Raw genomic sequence first — 24,360 nt, forward strand, 5'->3', positions numbered from 1 at the left:
TGAGGAAGTGTTTTCCAGCTTCTCTGGGCAACCTGTGCCACCCCCATCCTCACAGGGAAGAATTCTTTCCCAAGATCCTGTTTAAATCTTCCCTTCTTTAGTTCAAAACCAACCCTACCACTATTGGAGGTTCCCTCAGTGTGGCTGTCCTCCACCAGGGAAGGGTTGGGTCATTTGTGGCTGAGCTCTCCCTGTGCCCAAGGAGCTCTCCTTGTGCCCACTGAGCTCTCCCTGTGCCCACTAAGGCCCCCCTGTGCCACTGAGCCCTCCCTGTGCCCACTGAGCTCTCCTTGGGCCAGCCAAGCTCACCCTATGCCCACTGAACTCTTTCTATTCCATCTGAGCTCTCCCTGTGCCCACCAAGCTCTCCCTGCTCCAGCTGAGCCCTCCCTGTGCCCAAGGGGCTCTCCTTGGGTCAGTCAAGCTCTCCCTGTGCCAGCTGTGAGCCCTCCCTGTGCCCACCAAGCTCTCCCTGTACCCACTGAGCTCTCCTGTGCCCACCAAGCTCTCCCTGTGCCACTGAGCCATCCCTGGGCCACCAAGCTTTCCTGTGCCCAGCGAGCTCTCCCTGTGCCCACCGAGCCCTCCCTGTGCCTACCAAGCCCTCCCTGTGCTGAGTTCTCCCTGCTCCAGCTGAGCTCTCCCTGTGCCCACTGACCCCTCCCTGTGCCCACCGAGCCCTCCCTGTGCCCACTGAGCCCTCCCTGTGCTCACCAAGCCCTCCTGTGCCCACTGAGCCCTCCCTGTGCCCACTGAGCCCTCCCTGTGCCCACCAAGCTCTTCCTGCTCCAGCTGAGCCCCCCCTGCGCCCACCAAGCCCTCCCTGCTCCAGCTGAGCTCTCCCTGTGCCCACTCAGGCCCCCCTGTGCCCACTGACCCCTCCCTGTGCCCACCGAGCCCTCCCTATGCCCACCAAGCTCTCCCTGTGCCCACAGAGCTCTCTCTGTGCCCACCGAGCCCTCCCTGTGCCCACCAAGCTCTCCCTGCTCCAGCTGAGCTCTCCCTGTGTCCACTCAGGCCCCCCTGTGCCACTGAGCCCTCCCTGTGCCCACCGGGCCTCCCCTGTGCCCACTGACCCCTCCCTGTGCCCACCAAGCTCTCCCTGTGCCCACCAAGCTCTCCCTGTGCCCATCGAGCCCCCCCTGTGCCCACCGAGCTCTTCCCACGCTCTCCCTGCTTTAATTTCCAGGCAGGATCAGCCCAGCCCAGGCAGGGAAGGACCTTCCTTGGACTGCTCTGGATTGAGGCAAAGCTGCCTCTGGCTCCTGAAGGAATCAAGGAATCCTGAATTCCCCGTGAGCCCAGCAGCTCGCAATTCCCCTGGCATTCATGGGGAAGGGGTTTCAAGTCCTGCCCAGGTTTTTGTCCCTGTGTGGACAGAAACACAATCCCAGGGTGAGTGCCAGGGGTGCCAAACACCCGTGCAGCGGGAGAGGGAGAGCCGAGCTCCCGCTGGTGCCAAGTTATTCCGAGGAATTCCTGACTCCACACATGGCCCCAGTGTCTCCACAACCATCTCGTGCACGTTATTGACAAATGCTCCTGGTGCAGAGCCTGGCACCAAGGCTCTGCAGAGCCTCTGCCATCCACAGACACAGCCAAAGGCTCCAAGAACACCCCTGCATGTCGGAACCCAAGGTGTCCCTCAGACACTCTTGGATGTTCCGGGTCCAGGGCAGAAGCCTCTGAGACCCTGGCAGGCAGCTGGAAACCCCTGTGGCTTTAAATTTGACCCATGGAACAATTTACCAACTTTGCAGGAAGAACAAGAAATCACAAAAGTTTAGATATTATAATAGAAGTAGTCACAAAGTGAAAGGAAGGATTTTTGAGTGCTGTACAGGGGGGTTTTAGGCCTTGTACAGAGGGGTCTGAGTTTTGTACATCGAGGTCAGAGGTTCTGAGATGGAGGGATTTGGGCGTGCCTTGTCCTCCTCCTTTCTCCTTCCTATTCCCCATGTTCTTGGTGATGTTGCCACTCACAGATTGGTTTAGAGTAGAAAGCCACTGTTCAATATAGGTGATAGGCACTGGGGAAAAACTATAAACATTTAATAGGTAATGTGTGATATAAAAGATGGCACCAGCCCCTTGGGCAGGGGAGACGAAGACGAAGGGAGACGAAGACGGAGGGAGACGGAGAGAGACGCAGAGGGAGAAGGAGCCAGGGACAATGTCAGGAAGTGTGTGTGCCTTGAGAAAACATGCAATAAACTGCCTTGAGACAGGACGACTGAAGACTGCTGAGTCTTTCTTTGAAGGCACGCGTTGGAGGAGAGACTTTACCACCACCCGGGGTCACCCCGATCTGGGGGAGATTCCGACACCTGCAAGGATCAGGAGAGTTTTTCCAAAGCCTTTGGTGAAGCACCACAAAGCCCTCCTGGCAGCAAAGGGACTGGGATCAACTGGGAGGGGAGCAGCCCTCTGGAAATGGAGCCTAAACAACTCCACACAGAATTTCAGCGAAGCAGGGACATGGGGAAAGAGCAGGGAAGCCTCACAAGCAAATCCTGGATGTTTCACTCATCCATTCCACGCACTTGGAGCAAGGGAAATGTGAGATGCATGGAGGGAAACCCTGGAGCAGATGTGGGTGTTTAGAACAAATCATGGAATCAGCAAGGCTGGAAAAGGGCCTTAAAACTGAGTCCAACCACCAAGCCAGCACCACTAAGCCACAAAGTGTCACATCCATGCATTTTCTGAGCACTTCTAGGGATGGTGACTCCTGGGCAGACCCTGCCAGGGTTTGAAAACTTTTACCATGAAAAAGATATTCCCAATCTCCGATATCAATAACGCCAGCACCATCCTCCTCCCTACGCTCCTCCATAGGGAATGAGGGGCTCTGACAGCCAAAACCACTCCCAAATCCCCCCACCACCCTCTGTAACCCAAGACTTCCTTTTTTTAATGCAAAGCCAGGAAATGCAAAGGCGACTCGAAAGAAAATTTGGTGGGAATGGTGGCAAAGTGAAGGTAAAGCAGCACACGGGCTATTAGAGGCCCTGCCATGAAAGCAGCTTGAGGAATAAGCTGCTGCTGCTCCCTGTCACTTTTCAGGGAAGGCTGCTGAGAGGGGATTACAGCCCAGGCAGCTTAAGAGGAGCAGGTGAGGGGAGATACGCAGGGATAACGAAAAGAAAATACAAATTACTCTGCTCGTGGCTGTGGGGGGAGAGGGGAAACCTGTGGGTGAACTCCTCGCAGGATGACAGGTTATCCTTGGAAAAAATATCTAAATCACCCTGTTCCCTGCATTCCAAATCATGTTCCCACCTCGTCTCCACGCCAGGCTCCCTTCAGCTCCCCGTAATTAAAGGATGGGGTTGGAGAGATGCTGCCACGGGAGATAAAAGTGCCCCAGGATTCCCAGTGCTGCCAGATTCATCTGCTACTCAGCCCAGCTGACAAATTTGGGGCTTGGAAATTGGAAATTCCTTCCCATCTTTCTGCTGGGAAGCCCTGGGGATGGTGGGGATGCTCGAGGAGTGTGAACATTCTGTCACCTCTCTGTCTTATCACCCTCTCCATCCCAAATCCTCATCCCACTGTTTCCTCCAGCCCCCATTTTTAGTGGGAAAGGCGTGCTGGAGCTTTGGCACAGGGAAAAATAATGGTAAAACTTTTAATTCTCCTTGTTTCCAAGCATCTCAAACACCCTCATTGGCAGCCTGTGAGCTGGACCTGGCTGGCACACACGTGGCTCTGCCCTAGAGCATTCTTTTTGGGATGATATCCTTCCCAAAAGGAAGTGGACAAGATCTCCAGCTGGTGATGGACAGGTAAAAAAAAAGGCACAACAGAGCTGGGAAGCATCAGATGCCAAAGGAAGGGACGATGGATGAGGTGAGGGGAAGTTTGGAGAGGCACCAGGATGGTTCAGGAGAGGCTGGAGCATGGAGGGGAATTCCTGCCATTCCTTAGCTCATGCCCACACATCCGTGGGGGCCCATCCACCCACCAGGAAGGGGGAAATTAAACCCAGCCCTTCCTCCTGGAGGGAAAAGGTGCAGGAATGGAGAGGCTGGGATGAGGAAGCAGCATGGGGGATTAGGTGGCCATGTGGCTGCTCCAAATCCTCATTAGGGGCTCGTTAAGGACACGAAAGCTGCTTTTCCTGCTTCCGGCACCCCTGGAGCTGCTCCTGGCCAGCTTTGGCTGCCTTTTCCTGGCAGTTTGAGGGACCATGGGGGTGGTGGGATGGTGGGAGGGAGATGGAGTGAGGGATTCTCCTCCCAGCTGTGCTGCTGGCAGATGTTGGAATTTATCCCTCACTGCTCTGAGCAGCTCCTGGATTGCACCTCTGGGATGTCCCACAGGTCTGACACCCACCCCTCTGTGGTGGCACCTTGGTGGCAGCACCCTCTGTGTCACCCCTGCCAGAGCCAGGGTGACCAGGACATCCCCATGGCAAATGTTCCAATTTTGGGAGCAGGACAATGCCCAAAATCAAAGGGATTGTACTATGCCAGGTATGACCAGGGCATTCCCAATGCCAAACCTCTCCAATTCTGGGACAAGGACAATGCTCCAATGGGGTCATCTTGTGCCAGGGTGACCAGGACATCCCCATGGCCAAAAAGTCTCCAATTTTGGGAGAAGGACAATGCTCCAGGGGGGTGACTCTGCACCAGGGTGATCAGGACATCCCCATGGCCAAATCTCTCCAATTTTGGGAGCAGGACAATACTCCAAGGGTATGATACCATGCCAGGACATCCCCATGGCCAAAAATTCTCCAATTTTGGAAACAGGTACATGCTCCAAGGGAATGGCATCAATTCAAGGTGACCAGGACATTTCCACAGTCAAAACCTCTCCAGTTTTGGGAGCAGGACAATGTTCCAAGGGAATGGCATCAATTCAAGGTGACCATGACATCCCCATGGTCAAAACCTCTCCAATTTTGGGATCAGGACAATGCTCCAGGGGGGTGATTCTGCACCAGGGTGACCAGGACATCCCCATGGCCAAATCTCTCAAATTTTGGGATCAGGACAATACTCCAAGGGTATGATACCATGCCAGGACATCCCCATGGCCAAAAATTCTCCAATTTTGGAAACAGGAACATGCTCCAAGGGAATGGCATCAATTCAAGGTGACCAGGACATTTCCACAGTCAAAACCTCTCCAGTTTTGGGAGCAGGACAATGCTCCAGGGGGGTGATTCTGCACCAGGGTGACCAGGACATCCCCATGGCCAAATCTCTCCAATTTTGGGATCAAGACAATACTCCAAGGGTATGATACCATGCCAGAGTGACCAGGACATCCCCATGGCCAAAAATTCTCCCATTTTGGAAACAGGAACATGCTCCAAGGGAATGGCACCAAGCCAAGGTGCCCAGGACATTCCCATGGCCAAAACCTCTCTGGATTTGTGAGCAGGACAATGCTCCAAGGGAATGGCACCAATTCAAGGTGCCCAGGACATTCCCATGGCCAAAACCTCTCTGGATTTGTGAGCAGGACAATGTTCCAAGGGAATGGCACCAAGCCAAGGTGCCCAGGTCACCCCCTTGCATTGAGAGAGTCAGACAGAGCCAGTTAAATTGAGACCTGTGGCCCTGGAAATCCTCTCCCAACGTGAAAGGTCCTAAATCCCGTGGATTTCCAAACCACCTGGCTCGTTTAAGCCGCTTCCTTCCTTAAACACGGACACAATATGGAACCCTAAGACTCCATCCCCAATCCCTGACCCTGGGAAGAACTGGGAGAGTGAAGTCCAAACCAGCTGGTTTTGTCCCCTTTTGCCCCAGATCTGCTGCTCTGGTGTGAGATTCCACAGGCAGCTCCCAAAGAGGAGCCCATCCCTCCTGCCCAGCTCCTCGCCCAGCCCATCCTCTGAAAAATGCAATATTCTCACTGGAGCTTTGCTCTTTCCCTGAAAATAAATGAGTCATTCCCAGCCAAAGGCTTCTTGGGGCTCAAAAAGCCAAATTGTGAATAACCCTACGAGCCCAGAAGCAGAAGGATTGAAACAATACAAGCCTCCACCCCCGCCAACTAAATCTACTACTGCTTTTTTTCAACATGGTTTAACAAATTCCCCAATATCTGCCTGGAATCTCCAATCCCTGGACAACTGAATGGAGATTTTACTGCCCATGTGCCTCTGATTACAATATATTACCACTAATGATAATTGTCTGGATTATACTTATCTGTTTCTTTGGCTAATAAACTATAAAAGACCACCAGTGAAGATGTAATAAAGTGCAGCTGTTGAGGAAAAAAAAAAATTTAAAAAGCCTTTTTTTTTTCTAGGTCAGAGCAAAGTTGGGAGAGGCTTGGGAGAGCTGCCTCAGCGAGGGGAAGGAAAACCTAACTGGAAATAAGAAGAGCTCCTCAAGGCAGCTTTCATTAATCTGGAACTTTTCTGCCAGAACCAGTGCTGGGGTTTATCTGCCAGCAGGACAAAGGGAGGGAGGTGCAAACTCTGCATTTCTCTCCTGCATCTCATTAGCCTCAAAATGGACCCTTGGGCTCCTCAGAAATGTTCCTGGCCAGGGATGCACCTACAAAGGGAAGAAGGAGGGAAGGGAAGGAGGATTTTTGTTCTTGGAGTGGGGATGAAGCTTCCCCAGCATGGAACATAAGCTGGTTAAAGGCACACAGGGTGAAGCTTTGCAGGTGCCAAAGGGCAGGAAAAGGGGGAAAAATAACCTCTGATCATAGAAATTGAGAAAGCTGGAGAGAATTGCCAAGATGGAAAGCAGCCAGGAGGTCAGAGTAAACACCCTGGTGTTGAACTGAGGACTGGGCAGATAACTGAGTGTCCCGAGTCAGGGAAACATGGAATGGGTTGGGTGGGAAGGGATCTGAAGGATCATCCAGACCCACCCCCTTCCACACCTTCCACTCTCCCAGGCTGCTCCAAACTCGCCTCAGACACTTCCAGAAAATGGGGCGTCCTCAGGGAAATCCATCCCAGCCCCTCCCCACCCTCACAGGGAACAATTCCTTCCCAAAATCCCATCTAACCCTGCCCTCTGGCACTGGAAGCCATTCCCTGTGTCCTGGCCCTCCGTGCCTTGTCCCAAGTCCCTCTCCAGCCCCCCTGGAGCCTCTTTAGGACTCTGAAGTCCCCCTGGAGCCTTTTCCTCTCTCACACAAAGTTGGGAATGTCCTGGTCACCCTAGCACAGTGACAAGGACATCCCTTTGCCTTGATCCCAAAATTTGAGAAGTTTGGCCACGGGAATGTCCTGGTCAGTCTGGCACGGTGACAAGGACATCCCTTTGACTTGGAGCAGGTTCCTGATCCCAAAACTGGAGAAGTTTGGCCATGGGGATGTCCTGGTCACCCTGGCATGGAATCTTTGCCTTGGAGCAGGTTCCTGCTCCCAAAATTGGAGAAGTTTGGCCATGGGGATGTCCTGGTCACCCTGGCATGGAATATTTGACTTAGAGCAGGTTCCTGATTCCAAAATTGGAGAAGTTTGGCCATGGGAATGTCCTGGTCACCCTGGCATAGTGACAAGGACATCCCTTTGACTTGGAGCAGATTCCTGATCCCAAAACTGGAGAAGTTTGGCCATGGGGATGTCCTGGTCACCCTGGCATAGTGACAAGGACATCCCTTTGACTTGGAGCAGATTCCTGATCCCTGAACTGGAGAAGTTTGGCCATGGGGATGTCCTGGTCACCCTGGCATGGCACCTTTGACTTAGAGCAGGTTCCTGTTCCCAAAATTGGAGAGGTTTTGGCCATGGGGATGTCCTGGTCACCCTGGCATGGAATATTTGACTTAGAGCAGGTTCCTGATCCCAAAATTTGAGAGGTCACCCTGGCATGGCACCTTTGCCTTGGAGCAGGTTCCTGCTCCCAAAATTGGAGAGGTTTTGGCCCCAGCTCCAGCCCTCAGAGCATCTCCCATGGGCACATGGAAATGGTTTTATTGTCCTGAATTCACCACCCCAGATTTCAAACCCAAAGCAGGCTTGCAGGGATTGTCTTTCATTTCACCAACTAACACAAGCTGAGGGAGGAAAAAAAAAAAAAAAAAACCCAGAATATCTCAGAAACACAAGTTCTTCCAATTTTAACAGAATGCTGGAAGAAAAAGTTAATGTATCTTTCATGAGGACAATCTAGATAATAAGCAACACAATTCCACAGCAAAAGGCTGGGAATTTTTTTTTTTCTTTTCCTTTCTTTCTTCTTATTTTTTTCCCCTTAAATAAGCAGGAATTTCTGGTCATGGATAGAGGACCAAGGTAAAACTTGAATCACCAAACATCCCCCAGACAGGAACATGCTGTAACCTCAGGTGTTAAGCGATCCATGAGATTTTACTTTCAGATTTGGGCAGAAACAACAACTTCAGGGAAAAAAAAAAAAAAACAACAAAAAAAAAAACCAACAACGAAACCACGACAACCCCTCTGTGTGTCAAACCTAAACTGAAATTGTTATTCAGCAATTTGCAACACTTACTGTCATATTAAAGTAATTTCATTTTATTTTTGCTCGCTGGCTCTGCTCCTGTAACAAAACAGCAAATCTCGGGATTTAAGGGGATATTTGGGAGAGAACTGAAGTTATCCTGAGGGGTTTGGGGGTACAGCCTGTGACCCTGCAAAAGGTGGAAATGTGGGATTTGGGCGTTTTCCCCTCATTTCCAACCTCTCTGGCTGTGAAGGCTCTGCAGCCTCTCCTCCTTCTTTGCATGGAAATATTATTTATAAATATTATTTATGAACACGCAGGAACGTTCACTTTCTCCTTTTTTATTTTAGGAAAACTTCCAAATGAAAGAAGCTTTTGCTCAACCAGCCAATTTCTGACCCCTCTGGATGATCTCCAGGTGGTTTTGTTCCTTTGCTGGAGGCAAAAACCAACACATAAACAGAGAGAAAGTTCAATTATTCATCTTTTGTGGGTCCCTTCCAGCCTAGGATGCTCCATGATTTTATATCTCAGGAGTTCTTTAAGCAACAGGTGAAGGCAGCAGTGGATCCAAGCGGCCAAAAAGGTTAAAATTATTATTAATTAAGGTACCAAAAGCAGTGTGGCCAGCAGGACCAGGGCAGGATTGTCCCTCTGAGGCTGATTTCCAGCCTCTCCCCAGGACCCACATCCCTAAAGCTCCAGATGAGGACAAACCCCACGAGATGAAGGTTGGTACTCACTTTTTCAAAGGCTCTATGACTGTCTTTTGGATCTGATTCACCTGTGGAAAGCAAAAAAGGGATGTCAGGATTGTTGGAAAATCCCATGTGCACAAGGATGGGTTTGTAGGGATCCCACCACGGGTGGGGAGCGATTCTGAGCACAACCACGATGTCCTTTAACCAAAAGAGAGGGAATTTCTCCCGTGGGAGCTGAAATCCCAGCCTGAAGAGGGAGATTAGAGAAATTCCTGTGGGAAAAGTCTTGGGGATGATGATAAAAAGGGAAAGAGGTGAGACACGAGGATTCTGGACAGGGCAGGGAGTGACAGGACACAGGGAGTGGCTTCCCACTGCCAGAGGGCAGGGATAGATGGGATTTTGGGAAGAAATCCTTCCCTGGGAGGGGCTGGGATGGAATTCCCAGAGCAGCTGTGGCTGCCCCTGGATCCCTGGAAGTGCCCAAGGCCAGGCTGGAGCAACCTGGGACAGTGGAAGATGTCTCTGGGCATGGCAGGGGGTGGAATGGGATGGGTTCAAATCCCTCTCAACCCCAAGCATCCCGTGATTCCACGGCACTCCCACCATTCCATGACTCCAGGATACTCCCAGCACTGCCACGCTCCAGCCAAAGCCAATCCACCTTCTCCTGGTTGAAGGAGTCCATCCTCTTCATGGCCGTGTCGAAGGCCGTGACCATCTCGAGGAACGAGGGCTCCTGCTCACACAGGGGGTTGGACAGCAGGTCTGAGGAGATCTTCACAGCAGACTTGGACATGGCTGATGGCAAAGAAACCAGAGAGGGTCACATTTCCCATTGCCAGGAGGGCAAAAATCAGGGAGCTGAGCCAGCCAGGAGGGGATCAGCACAAGCTTGCAGGGAGATGCTTGGTGGAGGCTGAGAGAAAAGCAAGGAAAAGGCACCGATTCATTCATGTAAACACCCAGAGAAGTGTTTTTATGTAAGTTAAGTCTGAACCACTCCAATGTGAGGCTTGTGATGCTGCCAGAAATAATCCCAGACTAACAAAAGCACTGTTCTCTTAAAAAAAAAAACCCAGAGATGGGGGTTTTTATACATCTTCTCTCGACAGACTATTAAGTGTCACTCTCAGCCTCACTACAGCTCTTCCACAACGAGAAAAATCATAGTCCATTAAGTCTTTCAAATGGCTTTACAAAAAAAAAAAAAAACAAAAAAAACCCATGTATTTGAAGTGGATTTAGTGGGAAAGGACCAGACTGACAGGACTCAGAGACGAGGTTTCTCCTTCCCTCTCCAAACACAAAGAGCAGGGACACAAGTTAAGTATTTTCCCCTCAATAAGGCTAAATTTTTGTGCCTGTGGAGAAGGAGCCAGGGGGGATATGAAATCCCTACGGGCCCTGGGAGTGCCACCAAGAAATCCAGAAGCACCAGGTCATGCTCTGACTGAGCATTCCCATGTTTTCCATCAGGCACATCCCTCTTTATCCAAACACTTGGTCTGCAGAGGGAAAATTCAATGACAGAACCACTACACAAATGAACAAGAAATTAGGGAAGGTACAGAATGGAAAAAAAAGACTAATAAAAAAGAAAGCATAAATATAAACAGGGATAAAATAGACTGAAAAAAAAAAAACCAAAAAGGCCAGAGGTACTAAAAAAAAAAAAAAAAAGTTCTTTTTCCTCAGTGCTGGAAGTTATTTCTGTTGGAGATCACAAAGCCAGATGCTTGAGCCATGCTGTGGAGGAGCTTTGGAAAGACTCCCTCAGATATTAAAAGTTAAAATCATGCGAATAATGGGGCTTAAGATCATAAATCAAGGGGTTAAACATTCTGATTGAAAGGTTACACACAATTATAACGGAGAGAGCTCAGAAGCTGCAGAGCTGGGGAGCTCAGAGCAGAACGAGCCTCTCACTCCGGGATAACAAAGCTACCGTATCCATCTATTATCCAAACATGAAGGCTTTAGGCATTTAAACCTTTAAACAGATGGGATATAATCCATATGTGTGACCACATCTGAGGAGGGATTTGTGCCAGAATGGGACGGAGTTAAGAACGGCAGAACTCCTTTGGCTGGAAGAAAAATGAAGTTTTCCTTCACAGGAAAGGATTGGAAGGGAACTGGAGTGAGGGAGTGGCAGGGTCACGCTGGGAGGTTGGAAATTGGGGGGGTTTGGGCATGTCCAGAGGGAATTTAGGTCAGGAATTTCCTCTGCATCACTGGGATCACCTGTAGAGAGCTGAAAAAGGGGTCTGAGAGTGCCAGGGCAGGGGGGAGAGGAGAGAGAAGGAGAAGGAGAATGAGAAGGAGAAGGAGAAGGAGAAGGAGAAGGAGAAGGAGAAGGAGAAGGAGAAGGAGGAGGAGGAGGAGAAGAAAGGATTTCCTGTCTCTCAGGGTGGCCTTCAGGAGGGTCTGCACTGCTCTTTTGCTCATTAAACATGTGAGATGTAGCTCCAATTAATTATTCCAAAGGAGAGCTTTTACCTCCAGTTAAAGAACATCCTCCTGCTTCTTAAGATCCTATTTAGTTTGGAAAGAGGGTGGGGAAGGGGGTGAGTGATGTCCAGTTGTGGGACAGGGAGTGCTGCTAACACCCCACTCCCTGTTTGCTGGTAGGGCAGTGAAGAGCCTCACTGGGATATTTCTGTGCACAGGAATTGCTCTTGTTCTGAGCTGAGCTTTTTGGGAAGAAGGTGGAGACTCGAGCCACCAGTCCCACCTTGCCAGGGAGTGTTTGCAGGCAGTGAAAACCAACCCCCTGAGCCTGGAGGAACGAGACAGGAGGGCAAAACGCTGCCATCCTCGCCAGATTTGGGCGCTGGATGTTGGGAATGGGCACTGCCAGGTGAGGAGAGCCATCCTCAGGGATTGATCTGATCCACCTCCTTCTCCTCCAGCCCTCCCTCAGCAGGCTGTGTGCAGTACCTCTCCCTCCACTCACCATTTCAAGTCTTTAAATGAGAAATCAGATCGTCCTGGCTCTGGCCAAGGCTCATTTGTGACTCTGCCATGTAACAGAACGGAAAAAGAAAGTCCTCCCACAGCTCCTCTGGGACTTGAAATGCTCCATATAAACAACGCCCACTGCAAGGGAGGGGAGGGGAATCCTTAACAAGGAAAAACTTACCAAGGATCCCTGACAATGACCAGAGTCCTCAGAAAGGGCACTTTTCACCCTGGAAAAGAGTCCTGGGTGTCTGGCGCTTTTCCCACCCCTCTCCCCGTGCTGGGAAGGGTGGGAGAGCACGGGAAGAGCCCGGATCTGTGTTTGTGTCAGGCAATATCCACACACACAGGTGAGAGGCTGGATCATGGAAAGCCCCAAATTTGCCTCCTTCCCACTGCCCTGCCCTGCTGTGACCCCGATCCCACGGGATGAGTGCTGGCCCAGTGCAGCCCACACCTGTTTGTGCTGGTGCCTCTGCCTTGGCTCCGGAGCTGTGGGGGCCAAGCAGGGACTGCTCCAAACCACACGCTGGGAAAAACCATCTGGGTTTGGAACAGCTCTTTGCTGCAGGTTCCTGCCCTGCTCGTCTCAGTAACCAGCATCCAACAAATCCAGCTCCCAGCTCCTCTCTGCTCTCTCTGGTCCCTCTCTGGGCACTGCAGATTCCAACCAGAGGGATGTGAAGGGAGCTGGGGCATGGGACAGGACACCTGCAAGGACAGATGTCACCCCAAACGTGCAGGCAGAGCTGTTTATTGCTTCCTCCATCGCCCACTGCCACGAGGGGAAGCCAAAACAAGCAGCCACCGAGGGAATGAGCTGGGTTATTCCCAAAGGAGAGCTGCCAGGTCAGCATTTCCCACGGGAAACACAGCCAGCTGTGTCCAGCTGTGCCCTGCAGACCCCCCAGACTCATCCCACCTTCCTGGGGCTCCAGAGAGGGACGTGAAGGAGGCGAAAGGAGGACTGAAGGAGGTGAAAAAGCACTGCTGGCACAATAGGCTCAGCTGGAGCTGCTCCTGCTGGATAATCTGAGACCTGGAACAACGACTCCTGGGTTTTTTCTGAGGCAAACAAAAGAAAGGGACTTGTCCAAGGCCACAGAGCTCAGGAGACAGGGACTGAGCCCGCAGCACTCTCTGTGTTCCCTGGGCTGAGCTGCCTCTCGCAGATGGCCTTGTAACTAAGCAAACTGAGTGGGACTGAGCTCTGGATTTGTTTTCCAGACTTGTCACACATTACTCATGTGATCTCGAGAAAAGTCACTTCATCTCTCTGTGGCCAAGTTCACAGTCTATGTATCCTCCAGTCACTTACCCAAATCTGCATCTGTGCTTTTCTTCATATCCTTCTGAAGTTTTTTGGTCTGATCTTCCAATCTGAAAGATGGGAGAAAGAAAGCAAAGTGGGAATCTTGGAAAGAAAGAAACCCAAGTGTATCATACGTGCAACAAATCATTTACGGGCTGAATATGCTGGCTTCTGGTGGGAGTTAAAAATATCCAGGCAAGGCTTGATGAAGTTCAGTGCAGCTCAACCCTTTCGGGTTGTTTTCAGATGGTTTTTAACCTTTTCAAGTTGGTGATCTCTTATTCATAGTTCGCATATTTCCTGAAAGTTCTCACACTTTGCACAAATGGTAAAGCCAAATGCTTCCAGATGATCCCTGTGAGCTCCTGTGACACAGGCAGGATGGCAAAGCCACTCCTGGTCCTCTGAGGTGTTGGCCTCTTCAGGGACCCCGCAGTTTTCTGGCAATTTTACACTTTTTTTTTTTTTTAAAGCTGCCAGAGTCTGCAACCCCACTGCAAATACTTCTGAGGACACCTTTGAACACTCAGAGAAACCCTGAAGAATTGGAAATTACAGGGCAGCGAGGGATTTGCTCACTGGGAAGAGCATCCCTGGCTAAAATTCCCTGGGAAGATGCAATGAGAGGAGGGAAGCACGCGGCCGGTCCTGTCCGACCAGTGTGGTTGATACTCACTGCTGCAGCTTCCCATATTCCCTTTCAAAGTCTCTCTCCACCTGTGGAAAGAAGAGATGGAAATCAGCTCCAGGGGACTGCAGGGCAGCCTGGAGCGTGCAGGGAAAGCTGTCCCTGGGAAATGCTGAGCTGAGCCCAGCACAAGCTGCAGCTTTAATGGGAGTTACGCCTCAAAAGTAAAGGAAGTCTTGGGGTTTTGGAGCTCCAGACTCTCTTGGAGCTGACACCAAACATGTCAGCTTGAGCCAAGGACACGCTCCAGCACACGCATTGGGAGCTGATGGAAAAAAATGGGAATGCTATAAAAGCAGGGAGGTCACAACCTGGCATGGCTCAGTGCTGGGGGACAAACCTGTGTTCTCTCCCAAAAACTGAGGGCAGCTGCTGCTCCTCCAGCCCCGTTAAGGATCCTGAGGTGGGTCTGGCTGTTTCCTCCTTCCTCATCCTCAACAGGATGGTGAAATTCCCCCCAAACTGCCAGTGAGCCCTCCCATCCCTGCATTATTCACCCCCTCCATACACCCCTTACCCCTACAACAGCTCCCTCCCATGAAATTCTTGGGCTGGAGCACAATCCCAGTGGACTGTGACACCCCCAAAAGGGAGGGGAACCCTTTGCTCCGAGCTCAGAGCTCCAGCACAGCCTTCTCCCGATGCTACCTCAGTGCCTGCTCCCTCCTACTTGCTAGCTGGCAGCAAACCTCCAGTGATAGGAGATATTTTAAGGAACTTTCTTTCCATGCTGACTGTTTTAACACACTTAAAACATTCATTCCACACCTCGTCAACCAGAGAAGCAAATGGATTTCAATTGACCAGCCAAGAGTAAATCCGTGCGCGTTTGTTGTCATGGGATCAGCACTGGGTTCAGTTGTGTTGTCAAGCTCCTGTGCTATTAAGGAAATGCAGAGTGCTGGGAGCAGCCAGGACTAGAAGGATCCAAAGGTTTGTTCCAATTCTTCCTGCTGGCCCTGGGATTTCAATCTCAGGCTTGATGCGGCACCACGACGTTTAATGGGGACGTTTGCTTTTCAAGCAGAACTGCTGTTAAAAGCTTGGGGGTTCAAGATGGAGATTTTCTTAAAATCTCCTTCTTTCAACATCTTTTTGGGCTGCACTTGAACTCCACCAGCCCCATCCGAGGGCAGGCAGTGCCCAGCCACATTCCAGCCCCGTCCCAGCGCCCAGCTGTCCGCACCATCCGCTCCCACCATCCGGGGGATGCGAGCTGGGCTCTCTCCCCCCGCCATCCCTCTGCTCCAAAAAACCCTCCCAGGAGCTCCAGCTCCCTTTTCGTGCTGCTAAAATTGGGTGCTGGAGAGAACAGACACGGAGCAGTGTGGGGGCAGCTCACACGACTTGTGCCTGGCGTTCGGGGAGCGCAGAAATCCGCGGCAGCTGGCGCCCTGCAGGTCAGGTAACCAGCACATAGTAAAACTCACCCTCCATCCCCGTGCCTGTTCCGGCTGCTAAAATATCCAGGGACTATTGCACTCTATTTATAGGCCTTAGGTGTGAATTGTTTTGGTTGCAAACCACACAGGGTCGGGCACGACTCAAAAACATGCCCCCCTTTGAAAGGCTGGGGGTGTCGTTCCCTTATTGTTCCCTCTCTGTGTTTAGGAGGATCTGCTCAGCAACCAATTCCTCCAAAAGCTTTGGCTGTGGAATACCTGCAAATATTCAGGGTTTCTGTCCCTTTTTTGCTGTCAGATTCGCCCGTTTCTGTGCAATAAGCAAAAGGCATCTTTGCTTTACAGATACGGAGCAGCTTCCAGGGCCTGAAGGGGCTCCAGGAGAGCTGGAGAGGGACTGGGGACAAGGCAAGGAGGGACAGGACACAGGGAATGGCTTCCACTGCCAGAGGGCAGGGTTAGATGGGATTTTGGGAAGGAATTCCTGGCTGTGAGTGTGGGGAGGGGCTGGGATGGATTTCCCAGAGAAGCTGTGGCTGCCCCTGGATCCCTGGCAGTGTCCAAGGTCAGGCTGCAGCACCCTGGGATAGTGGAAGGTGTCCCTGCACATGGCAGGAGGTGGAACAAGAGGAGTTTAACGCTCCCTTCCCACCCAAACCATTCTGGGATTTCAGGATTCATTCCATAAAGACAAAACCTCCCCACCCTGTGACCCTCTGGGTGCTGCGAACCCCCCAAACCTCCCAAGCTCCTCCAAAGCCCCCAGTGCCAGAGCAGGATCCACATGGGATGGAGGTGACTCCACACAGACACACTTCAGCTGCCCAGCCTGACTCACATCCCCAGCCCCATCTCTCTGAGACAGCTGCCCAAGGATTGCTCTTATTTTTCACGCCCACAGGCAGCAACTGGCTCCCAGTCCCCACAGTCTGCGAGCTCACGGAGCCTCCCAGCCGTGGCTGGAGCCCGGGTATCCCACAAAAACAGCTCCTCTGGAGAGGGAAAAGCTGCTCTCACGTGCTCCCACCCAGCAGAGTCACAGGCAGGGCCCTGCAAGGAGGACAAGCTGGGAACATTTTGCAGAGCACACAGTAATTCCCACTCCCAGTAGCTATCCATGGTCACACGCAGAGGCTGTGGAGAGGATTATCGTGTTAAGAGTAACGAGAACAAGAAGTACAGGCAAGAAAATTACAATATCCTGAAGGAAAGTTTCCGTATTATTAAAATAATCCCACTGCTCTGCAGCCTCTTTCTGAAAACTCCAAATCAAACCACACTTTCTGTATTGAATGGGTTTTTCTTCCAGGCACAGGGGCTGGGTAACGCAAAAATCGCTCGTCTCGGGGTTTTTATTTAAATCTACATCAAGAGCGACGAGCTCTCAAAAGCTTTGAAATAAAACAATGTTCTCTCCTTCACCCAGCTCTTTTATTTTTTTTTTTTTTTTTGCAAACACTGGGCCTCCCACCTGTGATCAGATCCCTCCTGCTTGAAGGGCAGGATCATCATCACCACCCTGGTCATGAGGCAATGGAGCAAGACTGAAGCCAACACTACAAAGAGATGGAAATGAGGGACTGTGAGGAACCTTCCTATCCCCCTGGGGTTTATGTTTTTTCCTGGAGGAGGAAGACGAGCTGATTTCTGCATCTTCCAGTGGTCTCAGCATCTTTGTGGATCTTGGTAAAAAGAGGGAAGCGTGTGTTTCCTTCTCCCTCTTCTCCAAAAAAAAGAGAAACCCATCGAATTAGAAATAAGATGAAATTTCTGCTGAGCTTCTGCCATCCCATCAAGAATTTCAAGGTAAGTCCCACGGGTGAATATTCTGAGCCAGAGCTGCAGAGAGCAGGTGGATCTGGGATGTCACAGACTCCACCCAGCAAGATCTCCACATCCCCATCCTGCAAGAAAGCTTCCCAGAAAAGTGGCAAAGGGAAAAAGAAGGCACCTCCCAACTGCAGAGACCAGTCTGGCCAGAAAAGATTCAAGGAAGAGAGTGAAAATGAGCAGAAGGATTTAACTGGCATCACTTGAATTCACCCCAGCATTCCCATGACATTTACTCCATTGTTTTGGGATTTCCAGCTCGCTGGTGGAGCCCAATGGAAAGGCGCTGCAGTGGAATCCTGCTGCTCACGGAGCTCCTCCGTCCGACATCCCTGGGGAAGGCAGAGCTGCTGGGATGAGTCAAGGAAGGGAGGTTTGGCAGCTCAGGTCTCCTCTCCCTGCCAAGCTGACTCAGGCCAGCAAGGAGGAGGAGGAGGGCGAGTGGTCTGAGTCAGCCCAGGCCAGAGCAGGGCCGAGGGAAGCAGGGAGGGAGGCGGGACAAAACCTCGCTGGCCCCATCCCGAGCGCCCCGCGGGGATGCAGGGCCGGCTCCTGCCTGCTTGGATCATCCCAGCCCCGGTGAAGGGCAGGGAACAACCTCGGGGGGACACAGGTGAACTTCAGCTGCAGCTGCAGGAGAGCTGGGGAGACGAGACAGCTCCGATGGCAGCGCAGCCTCTGCTGGGAGCGGAGCTGTCCCGAGGGAGGGAAGAACATCTCTGCCATAAGAGGCTTCGTGGCTGAGCAATAAACATGGAGAGATATAATTCTAACAGGTTTAACTCCTATCACTGGGCATTAGTTTAATTGGGCTGTGGGCCCATGGCCCTGCTGACAGCAGGTCCTCTCGGAGCATTAGATCCTCCCACCCGGCTCCCAGAGCCCGGTGACAGCTGCTCTTTTCAGGGAAGAGGAGGGGAGAGATTATGCTGTCTGGAATTGGATTTGCCCAGGTTAAGGTGGAAACAAAGCACAGCCATGTCTGGGGAGGGGGAGATCACCTCAGTTCACCAGCTGATATTTTCTACCGGGGTTTCCTTCTCCCTCAAGAGCTAAACTGTGGCTGACACCGTGCCCTTCTCCAAAGGATCACAAGCGAGTGGGCACAGGGAGTCATGACTAATTCCTCGGCAGCCCAGGCAAATTGCTTTTCAGGACTACTCCTGGCCTAGATGTGACACCAGCCCCAGCACCCAGACAACAAAAAAGCCTCTCTGGCTTGCTGAGCCTCTCGGCAAAGCCACCCCCCTCTCCTGACTCCAGTCCCAGACCTCATGGAGAGCCAAAGAAGTTACATCCTAACAAACGCTGCTTTTTTTTTTTTAATCCTTCCCCCTCACCCCCTCTTTTGTGGTCCGGTCTCTGTGAGTGGGAGATCCTCTACCCACAACCACTTCCTTTCTGATGGGCTTGGGATGCAGCCCTGGAGATGCCACACCTTCCCACTTCCTGCAGCGGGCTCCGGAGCCCAACATCTGGAACATCCCAGCCCTTGGCTGCTGCTGCTGTTCCCCAACGCCTGCACAGATGGAGTGGCTCAGCCTGCAACTGGGAGGTAAATTTGGGGGCCTGCAGCTCAAAGCAACTCCATCCCTTCCACACCACGGCAGGGAATGCCTGATCCCGGGGATATCCGTGGTTTCCTGCCGTTTGTTCTGCTTTGAAGAGCTGCACTCTACGCTGGGCGTGAAGTTCCAAGGTTTTGGGCTTCCTGTTTTCTGCTTTCCCTGTATCTGGTGCCTGGAGAGCAACACCACCACCATCATCATCATCATTATCATCATCCCAGGGCAAGTGGAAGCGTTTTAGAAATCAGTTCCCAACTTTGTTGACACAAAATCTTGTTCCTGGGGAGCTGAGGGAGGAAGGAAGGAAAAGGAAAAGGCCTGGAAAGGCTCTGGGTGCTGAATGAACCTCTGCCTGCCGGATATTCTGAGCTGTTCTATTTAATACACACACATGTATATATAAGCAAAGGCTGCCAACTGCTTCAGAACAGCACATTCCAGCAGCTCCGGGGAAGGGAAGATCTCAGAGGTGCCACCACTCATCTGCAGGGAGCCCGAGCACAGAGATGGCTGATTTTAGGGGAGAAAAAACCTCTTCCAACAGTAGGAGGGGAGGGAAACCAGCAAGGAAATCGAATGTATTCAACTGGGATGTGAGAATGGGTGGGCTGGAGATGCCCAGCAGAGCTGGCCAAGACACCCAGAACTGCAGAGCAGTTGGTTCTTGCCCCAGCCTGGAAGGACACCGGCATTGGGAACACCAGGAAAGGCAAAATATTGTGGGGTAATGAATGTGGAGGCTCCTGACACGAGCTGGGAGAGGTGTGAAGAGCTGAGGCTGGGCTGCCTCACCTGAGAGATCACAGGCAACAGCACCTTGCTAGAAAAGGGCAACTGAAAACATGGGAAAACCACGGAGGAATTTTACCAGTCCTCTTCGTTGCCTGCCTGGCTTAAATTCTGTACTGACAGTTTGGAGCTGTTACAGAAAATTGCTGTTCCACGGCAGCAGACAACCACCAAATCCTTTAAAATAAAACATGACAATCAAGCCTTGAAGGGAGTGGTGGGATTAGCCCTCTGCCTCCAGGGAAAATGTCATGTCCCAAGGAGAAACTGCCCCACAAACACGGGTGCCCACGCATCCTGCGGAATTAGCTGGGTGTCCCGGAGAGGAAGGATCAGGGATGTTGGTCTGTGCAGGGGATTAGGTCACCAATGCCATTAGAGGGACAAGCTCTGCCCCACGCTGCCTCTAGGGTTCCCTTTTTAGAGCAGGTGTCCAGGTGAGTTTTCAGGGCCAGCTCCTGGGAGGTTCCACAGCTTTTTTTTTTTTTGGCATGGGACAAATGCAAAGCCAAGCTGCTTAAGAAGGGAAAATACCACAGCCAGCTGCAAGCAGCAGCACTTGGGGTAGGAGCCTCAAATCCACGGGAATACAAAATGCTTTTTTAATTTGCTTTTAAAGCAAATGCTGTGCAGCACAAATTAATTCACGCCCGAGCACTAAGCATCTCAGCTTATAAGCCTTTCTTTGGAAACAGTTATATTCAGCGATCTGAACCACTCCTCCTCCTCCATCTGCTCCGAAAGGATGAACAAACAAGCCATTGCTGAAAGAAGGAAGGAAGGAAGGAAGGAAGCAAACCCGTTCAGCCATCTCCGAGGAAAACTGTGCCAGACCAAGAGAGCTCTTTTCCCCCACCCTGCACACACACACTCCCCTCCTCAAAAAAAAAAAAAAAAAAAAAATTATAATTTCAACAGATCCCAAACCAAAATATTCTGCCTGGATGGGGCTCCCCCTCGCTCCTCGCACGAGGAGCCGAGCGCTGGTCACACGCGGCAACAGGTTCTGCTGCTCCAGCTCCCTCCCACACGCTGCAAAATGGGACGAGTCAAAGTGCTGGCTTGACTCATCAGCCACATGATCCAAGGCTGGAGCTAAAAAGGGGGAACTGGTTTACTCACTGTCTTGGGTACAATCTGTTTCTTGGGCTGCCCGATCTTGAACGGGATCCTGGAAAAGAGAGAGGAGAAGGGAATGTGTGAGCAGCGCTGATGCTGGGCCCGGTGCTGGCGGTGGGTTTGGGGGCAGCAGGGGGTGTCCCGGGGTGGCAGCCCCTCATTCCAGGCACTGTGCACCCCCCAGAGAGGGAAAGGGTGGGAGACACTGTGGGGAGACTTCTCAGCATTCCAGAGGGGCAGCTCTCTGATCTCTGCTCTGTGACAGTGACAGGACCCAGGGAACGGCTGGAGCTGCGCCAAGGGAGAGTCAGGTTGGATTTTAGGGAAAGATTCTTCCCCCAAAGGCTGGAAGAAGCACTGGGCCAGTTCTCCAGGGAATGGGCACAGCCAGAGCTCCAGGAGCATTTGGACAACACTCCCAGGGATGCACAGGGGATTTTGGGGTGTGTGTGCAGGGCCAGGAGCTGAGCTGGATGGTCCTTGTGGGTCCCTTTGATTCCCCCAGAGCCAGTGCCACCCCTGAGGTCAGCCCCACACAACCTCCCTCCACCCCAAAGCAAGGCAAGGATGCTCCACAAGCAGCTGAAGAACCAAAAACCACTTTAAACCATTTGTTTAAAACCAAATCTGCCGGGGAGGAGAAAATAATACTAAAAAAAAAAAAAAAATCCCAAACAAAGCCTGTAAATATTTAGAAAGAGGATATTAAAAAAAGTAACAACGCGCTGTCTGGAGCTGTGAGCTGCTTCAAAGGATTCCTCTGCTCCAACAGCTGGAGGAGAGGCTCACCTGCCAGCACAGCCTTCATTCTTAAAATCCCTAATTCCCAGGAAAATCTGGGTTACCTGAATGAGAAGAGTACTCTAAATAAATTACACAACATATGTAAGGGTGGCTGGGTCAGCTGGGAGCAACCACGCAGGCAGCCTGAAAATAATTGGATTTCTTTCACCTATCAGTATAATGAAAATCCAGGAATTTAACTGCTGTTGTCAATGGATTTAATTAAGTTAAAGAGGTGCTGCTTGGTTAAAGCATCTCAGCCAAAATCTCCCAATGTTTTTTGGGTTGTGATGCTTTAAATAAATAGAAAAAATCGAGGTCATAATGACATTCAAGTGTTTTTTTTACCAAAGATGTTTCACCTACAGCTCAGCTTCATTCCATTCCAATGGAATCTTCCACTGCCAATTTTCAATTCCATTCCATCCCAAATCTGCACCAGGAGCTTCAGGGAAAGTGCCTGAGTCCCCTCCTGAGAATTTGGACTGGACCAGCCCAAATTCTCATGCCACTACACCAAACCAGAGATAAAACCATGGATTTTGGGACTGCGTTGCTGCCTCCCAGTCTGGTTTTTCCCACTGCTGGTTTTCCATTTGCTTCCCACCAGCTCCACTTCCAAGTCCCCAGCACTGCTCCATCCAACAGCTGCACCCCCAGGAAATATTTTTATCAGTGTAACCTGCTGTAAAATCCAACTGTGTGCAACAGGAGAAAGAGTTTGCAATGGAAGAACGGGCGAGAAGAAGCAAAAAAACCCGATTATCCAAACTCCAAACCTTGCTCTTCCCACTTTTCCCGTTGTTTTCAAAGCAAGGCTGTAATTACCCACCGGGAATAATCCAGGGCTGCGCCCCCCGTGACCCTCCCTGAGCAGCTCTGGAGCCAACCTGAGTCACCAGGTTTAAATTTAAATTTTTTTTTTTTTTTCAGGAGAACTTCCTGTTTATGGTTCTCCGCCAGGACCGGTGTAATTTTGGGTTTAACCCTTTCCAGCTCCTGTGGCAGTGTGAATCACCCTTCTTTTATAAACAAACACCACTCTGCTGTATAATTTCCCTGTCAATGACTGGGGGTGTGGTGCCTTACAGGAAGAAAACAAAAATATATGGATTTTTTTTTTTTTTCCTTTGTGTTTTCCTCCGTGGGTCAAATATAAACCAAAATGAGGCACCTCCTGCCTGCCATCCGCAGCCAGGTGCTGTCACTTGATGTTTTTGGAAGTGATGGCATCAACTTGGTGGTGAAAGGATAAAAAAAAATCAGGATTTTACTCAAGGGAGTGTTAGCCCACTTAAAACCAGTTTGCCACTCTCTGGCAGGGTGGGAACAAGCAAGGAGCTGGAGCCAGGTTGGTTCCTAGTGGGAAAGGACAATTAAAAAGGTAATTAAAGTATTTACTGTGCACAACCTGCCCCTCTGAGGGGCACAGAGAGCATCCCAAAGTGGTGCTGTCCACTGGAAAAATGGTTCAATCCGGGAATTCGCTACCAAGAGGGATGAGGGGTAGGAAAAAGCCATGAATCAGCATTGGTTGGGTATCAGAGCTGGGAAGGGAAGGCAGAGGGAGCACAGGGGGTCCTGTTCCAGCCCATTCCCCATCCTCACCCCACCACAGAGGCCAAGGAACCCCAAAAATCCCTTTTCTTCTCCCAGAAACAAAGGGAAGTGCTGCAAATCTCCTGTGCAGCAGTAAATATCTCTATCAGCATCGTGATGCCACTTGGTAATTATGTCTGTCTCAGTAAAAACCTCTAAAAAATAACCCTGTGCAAGTCAGGCCTGTTCCTCAATTATTGGAGTTTTTTTGTTCTATTTTACAATTTTACATAATTTTCCTGGTTTTTAAATCACTGCCTTTTAATATGATTCTCTGGGAGGGGGGGGGGGAAGATGGATGAGCAGGAAAGAAAGATGGAAGAAAAAAAAAAAAAAAAGATGAAAGGTATGGATTTTATTGGAGCTTTTAAACCAAATGGATTCACCCCACGCCTCAAAATTGCTGCTGGCACCTAAGTTTTGTCCCTCTGGGAGTTGTGTCCCTGCCTGCAAAATTGTGGGGGGACAAAGTGCAGCTGCCACAGCAACATCACAACCATTTGCTTCAAAACTGAGAGTCTTTTTTTTTTTTTTTTTCTGGTTAGAAAATGCATGATGGGGATAAATACAAATAAACTGGGGGGGGAGGTGGATCCATATCCATCACTGCCGTGAATTCCACGGATCTCCCTGGTCCCTTCAAAGCTGAGCCTGGCTCTATAAACACCAAAGAAAAACCAGAATCGGTGCTGCTTTTTTTTTTTTTTTTTTTTTTTGCTTTTTTTTTTTTTCCTGATGTCTCGTTTCTGCTGAGCGAGAGAAAGCTGGGGTTGTGTTTGGGGTGTGAAATCCCTTGAAATCCCGTTCCTGAAGAGCCGAGCGCGCTGAGTCACAGCCAGAGCGTTCCCAGCCCGCGGGGCTGGGGGAGCATCCCGGCCCCTCGCAGCCCCCTCCCTGGGAGGGCACCTGGAGTTTGGGAAAGCAGCAGGGTTCAGAGGGGAGGGAGGAGGGTGAAACACTGCAGGGAGAGGGTGGGAAGAGCTTAAAGTAAGGAAAAAAAGTGTGGGTGGAGAGAATCCTGCGAGCTCTACTCGGGGATGCTCAGGAACCCCAGGGAGGGGAAGGTGGGAGAAGCTGTGGCTGATTTTCTCTGAAGTTTCCCCAGCAATCTCATCTATTTACTTGGCTTTTCCATGTGCAAACGCAGGGCCACACACACCAAAGCAGTTGATTCTCCTCTGGATGCACAGGAGAGTTGGAAACAA

The 24,360-nt window shown here is 50.9% G+C and overlaps 1 protein-coding gene across 2 annotated transcripts in view; it reads right to left on the bottom strand.

Moving 5' to 3' along the window:
* Positions 1-24,360, bottom strand: part of BIN3 (bridging integrator 3) — a 47,003-nt gene that overhangs the window by 11,917 nt on the left and 10,726 nt on the right. For both annotated transcript variants that reach the window (XM_053966691.1, XM_053966692.1), the window contains exons 2-6: positions 20,777-20,825; positions 14,053-14,093; positions 13,383-13,444; positions 9,765-9,901; positions 9,143-9,183 (exon numbers count right to left, since the gene is read on the bottom strand). In XM_053966691.1, coding sequence (XP_053822666.1) covers positions 9,143-9,183; positions 9,765-9,901; positions 13,383-13,444; positions 14,053-14,093; positions 20,777-20,825 — 330 coding nt within the window. The remainder of the gene's footprint in view (positions 1-9,142; positions 9,184-9,764; positions 9,902-13,382; positions 13,445-14,052; positions 14,094-20,776; positions 20,826-24,360) is intronic.

This window comes from Vidua chalybeata, chromosome 28 (genome assembly GCF_026979565.1).
Source record: "Vidua chalybeata isolate OUT-0048 chromosome 28, bVidCha1 merged haplotype, whole genome shotgun sequence".
Lineage (NCBI taxonomy): Eukaryota > Metazoa > Chordata > Aves > Passeriformes > Viduidae > Vidua > Vidua chalybeata.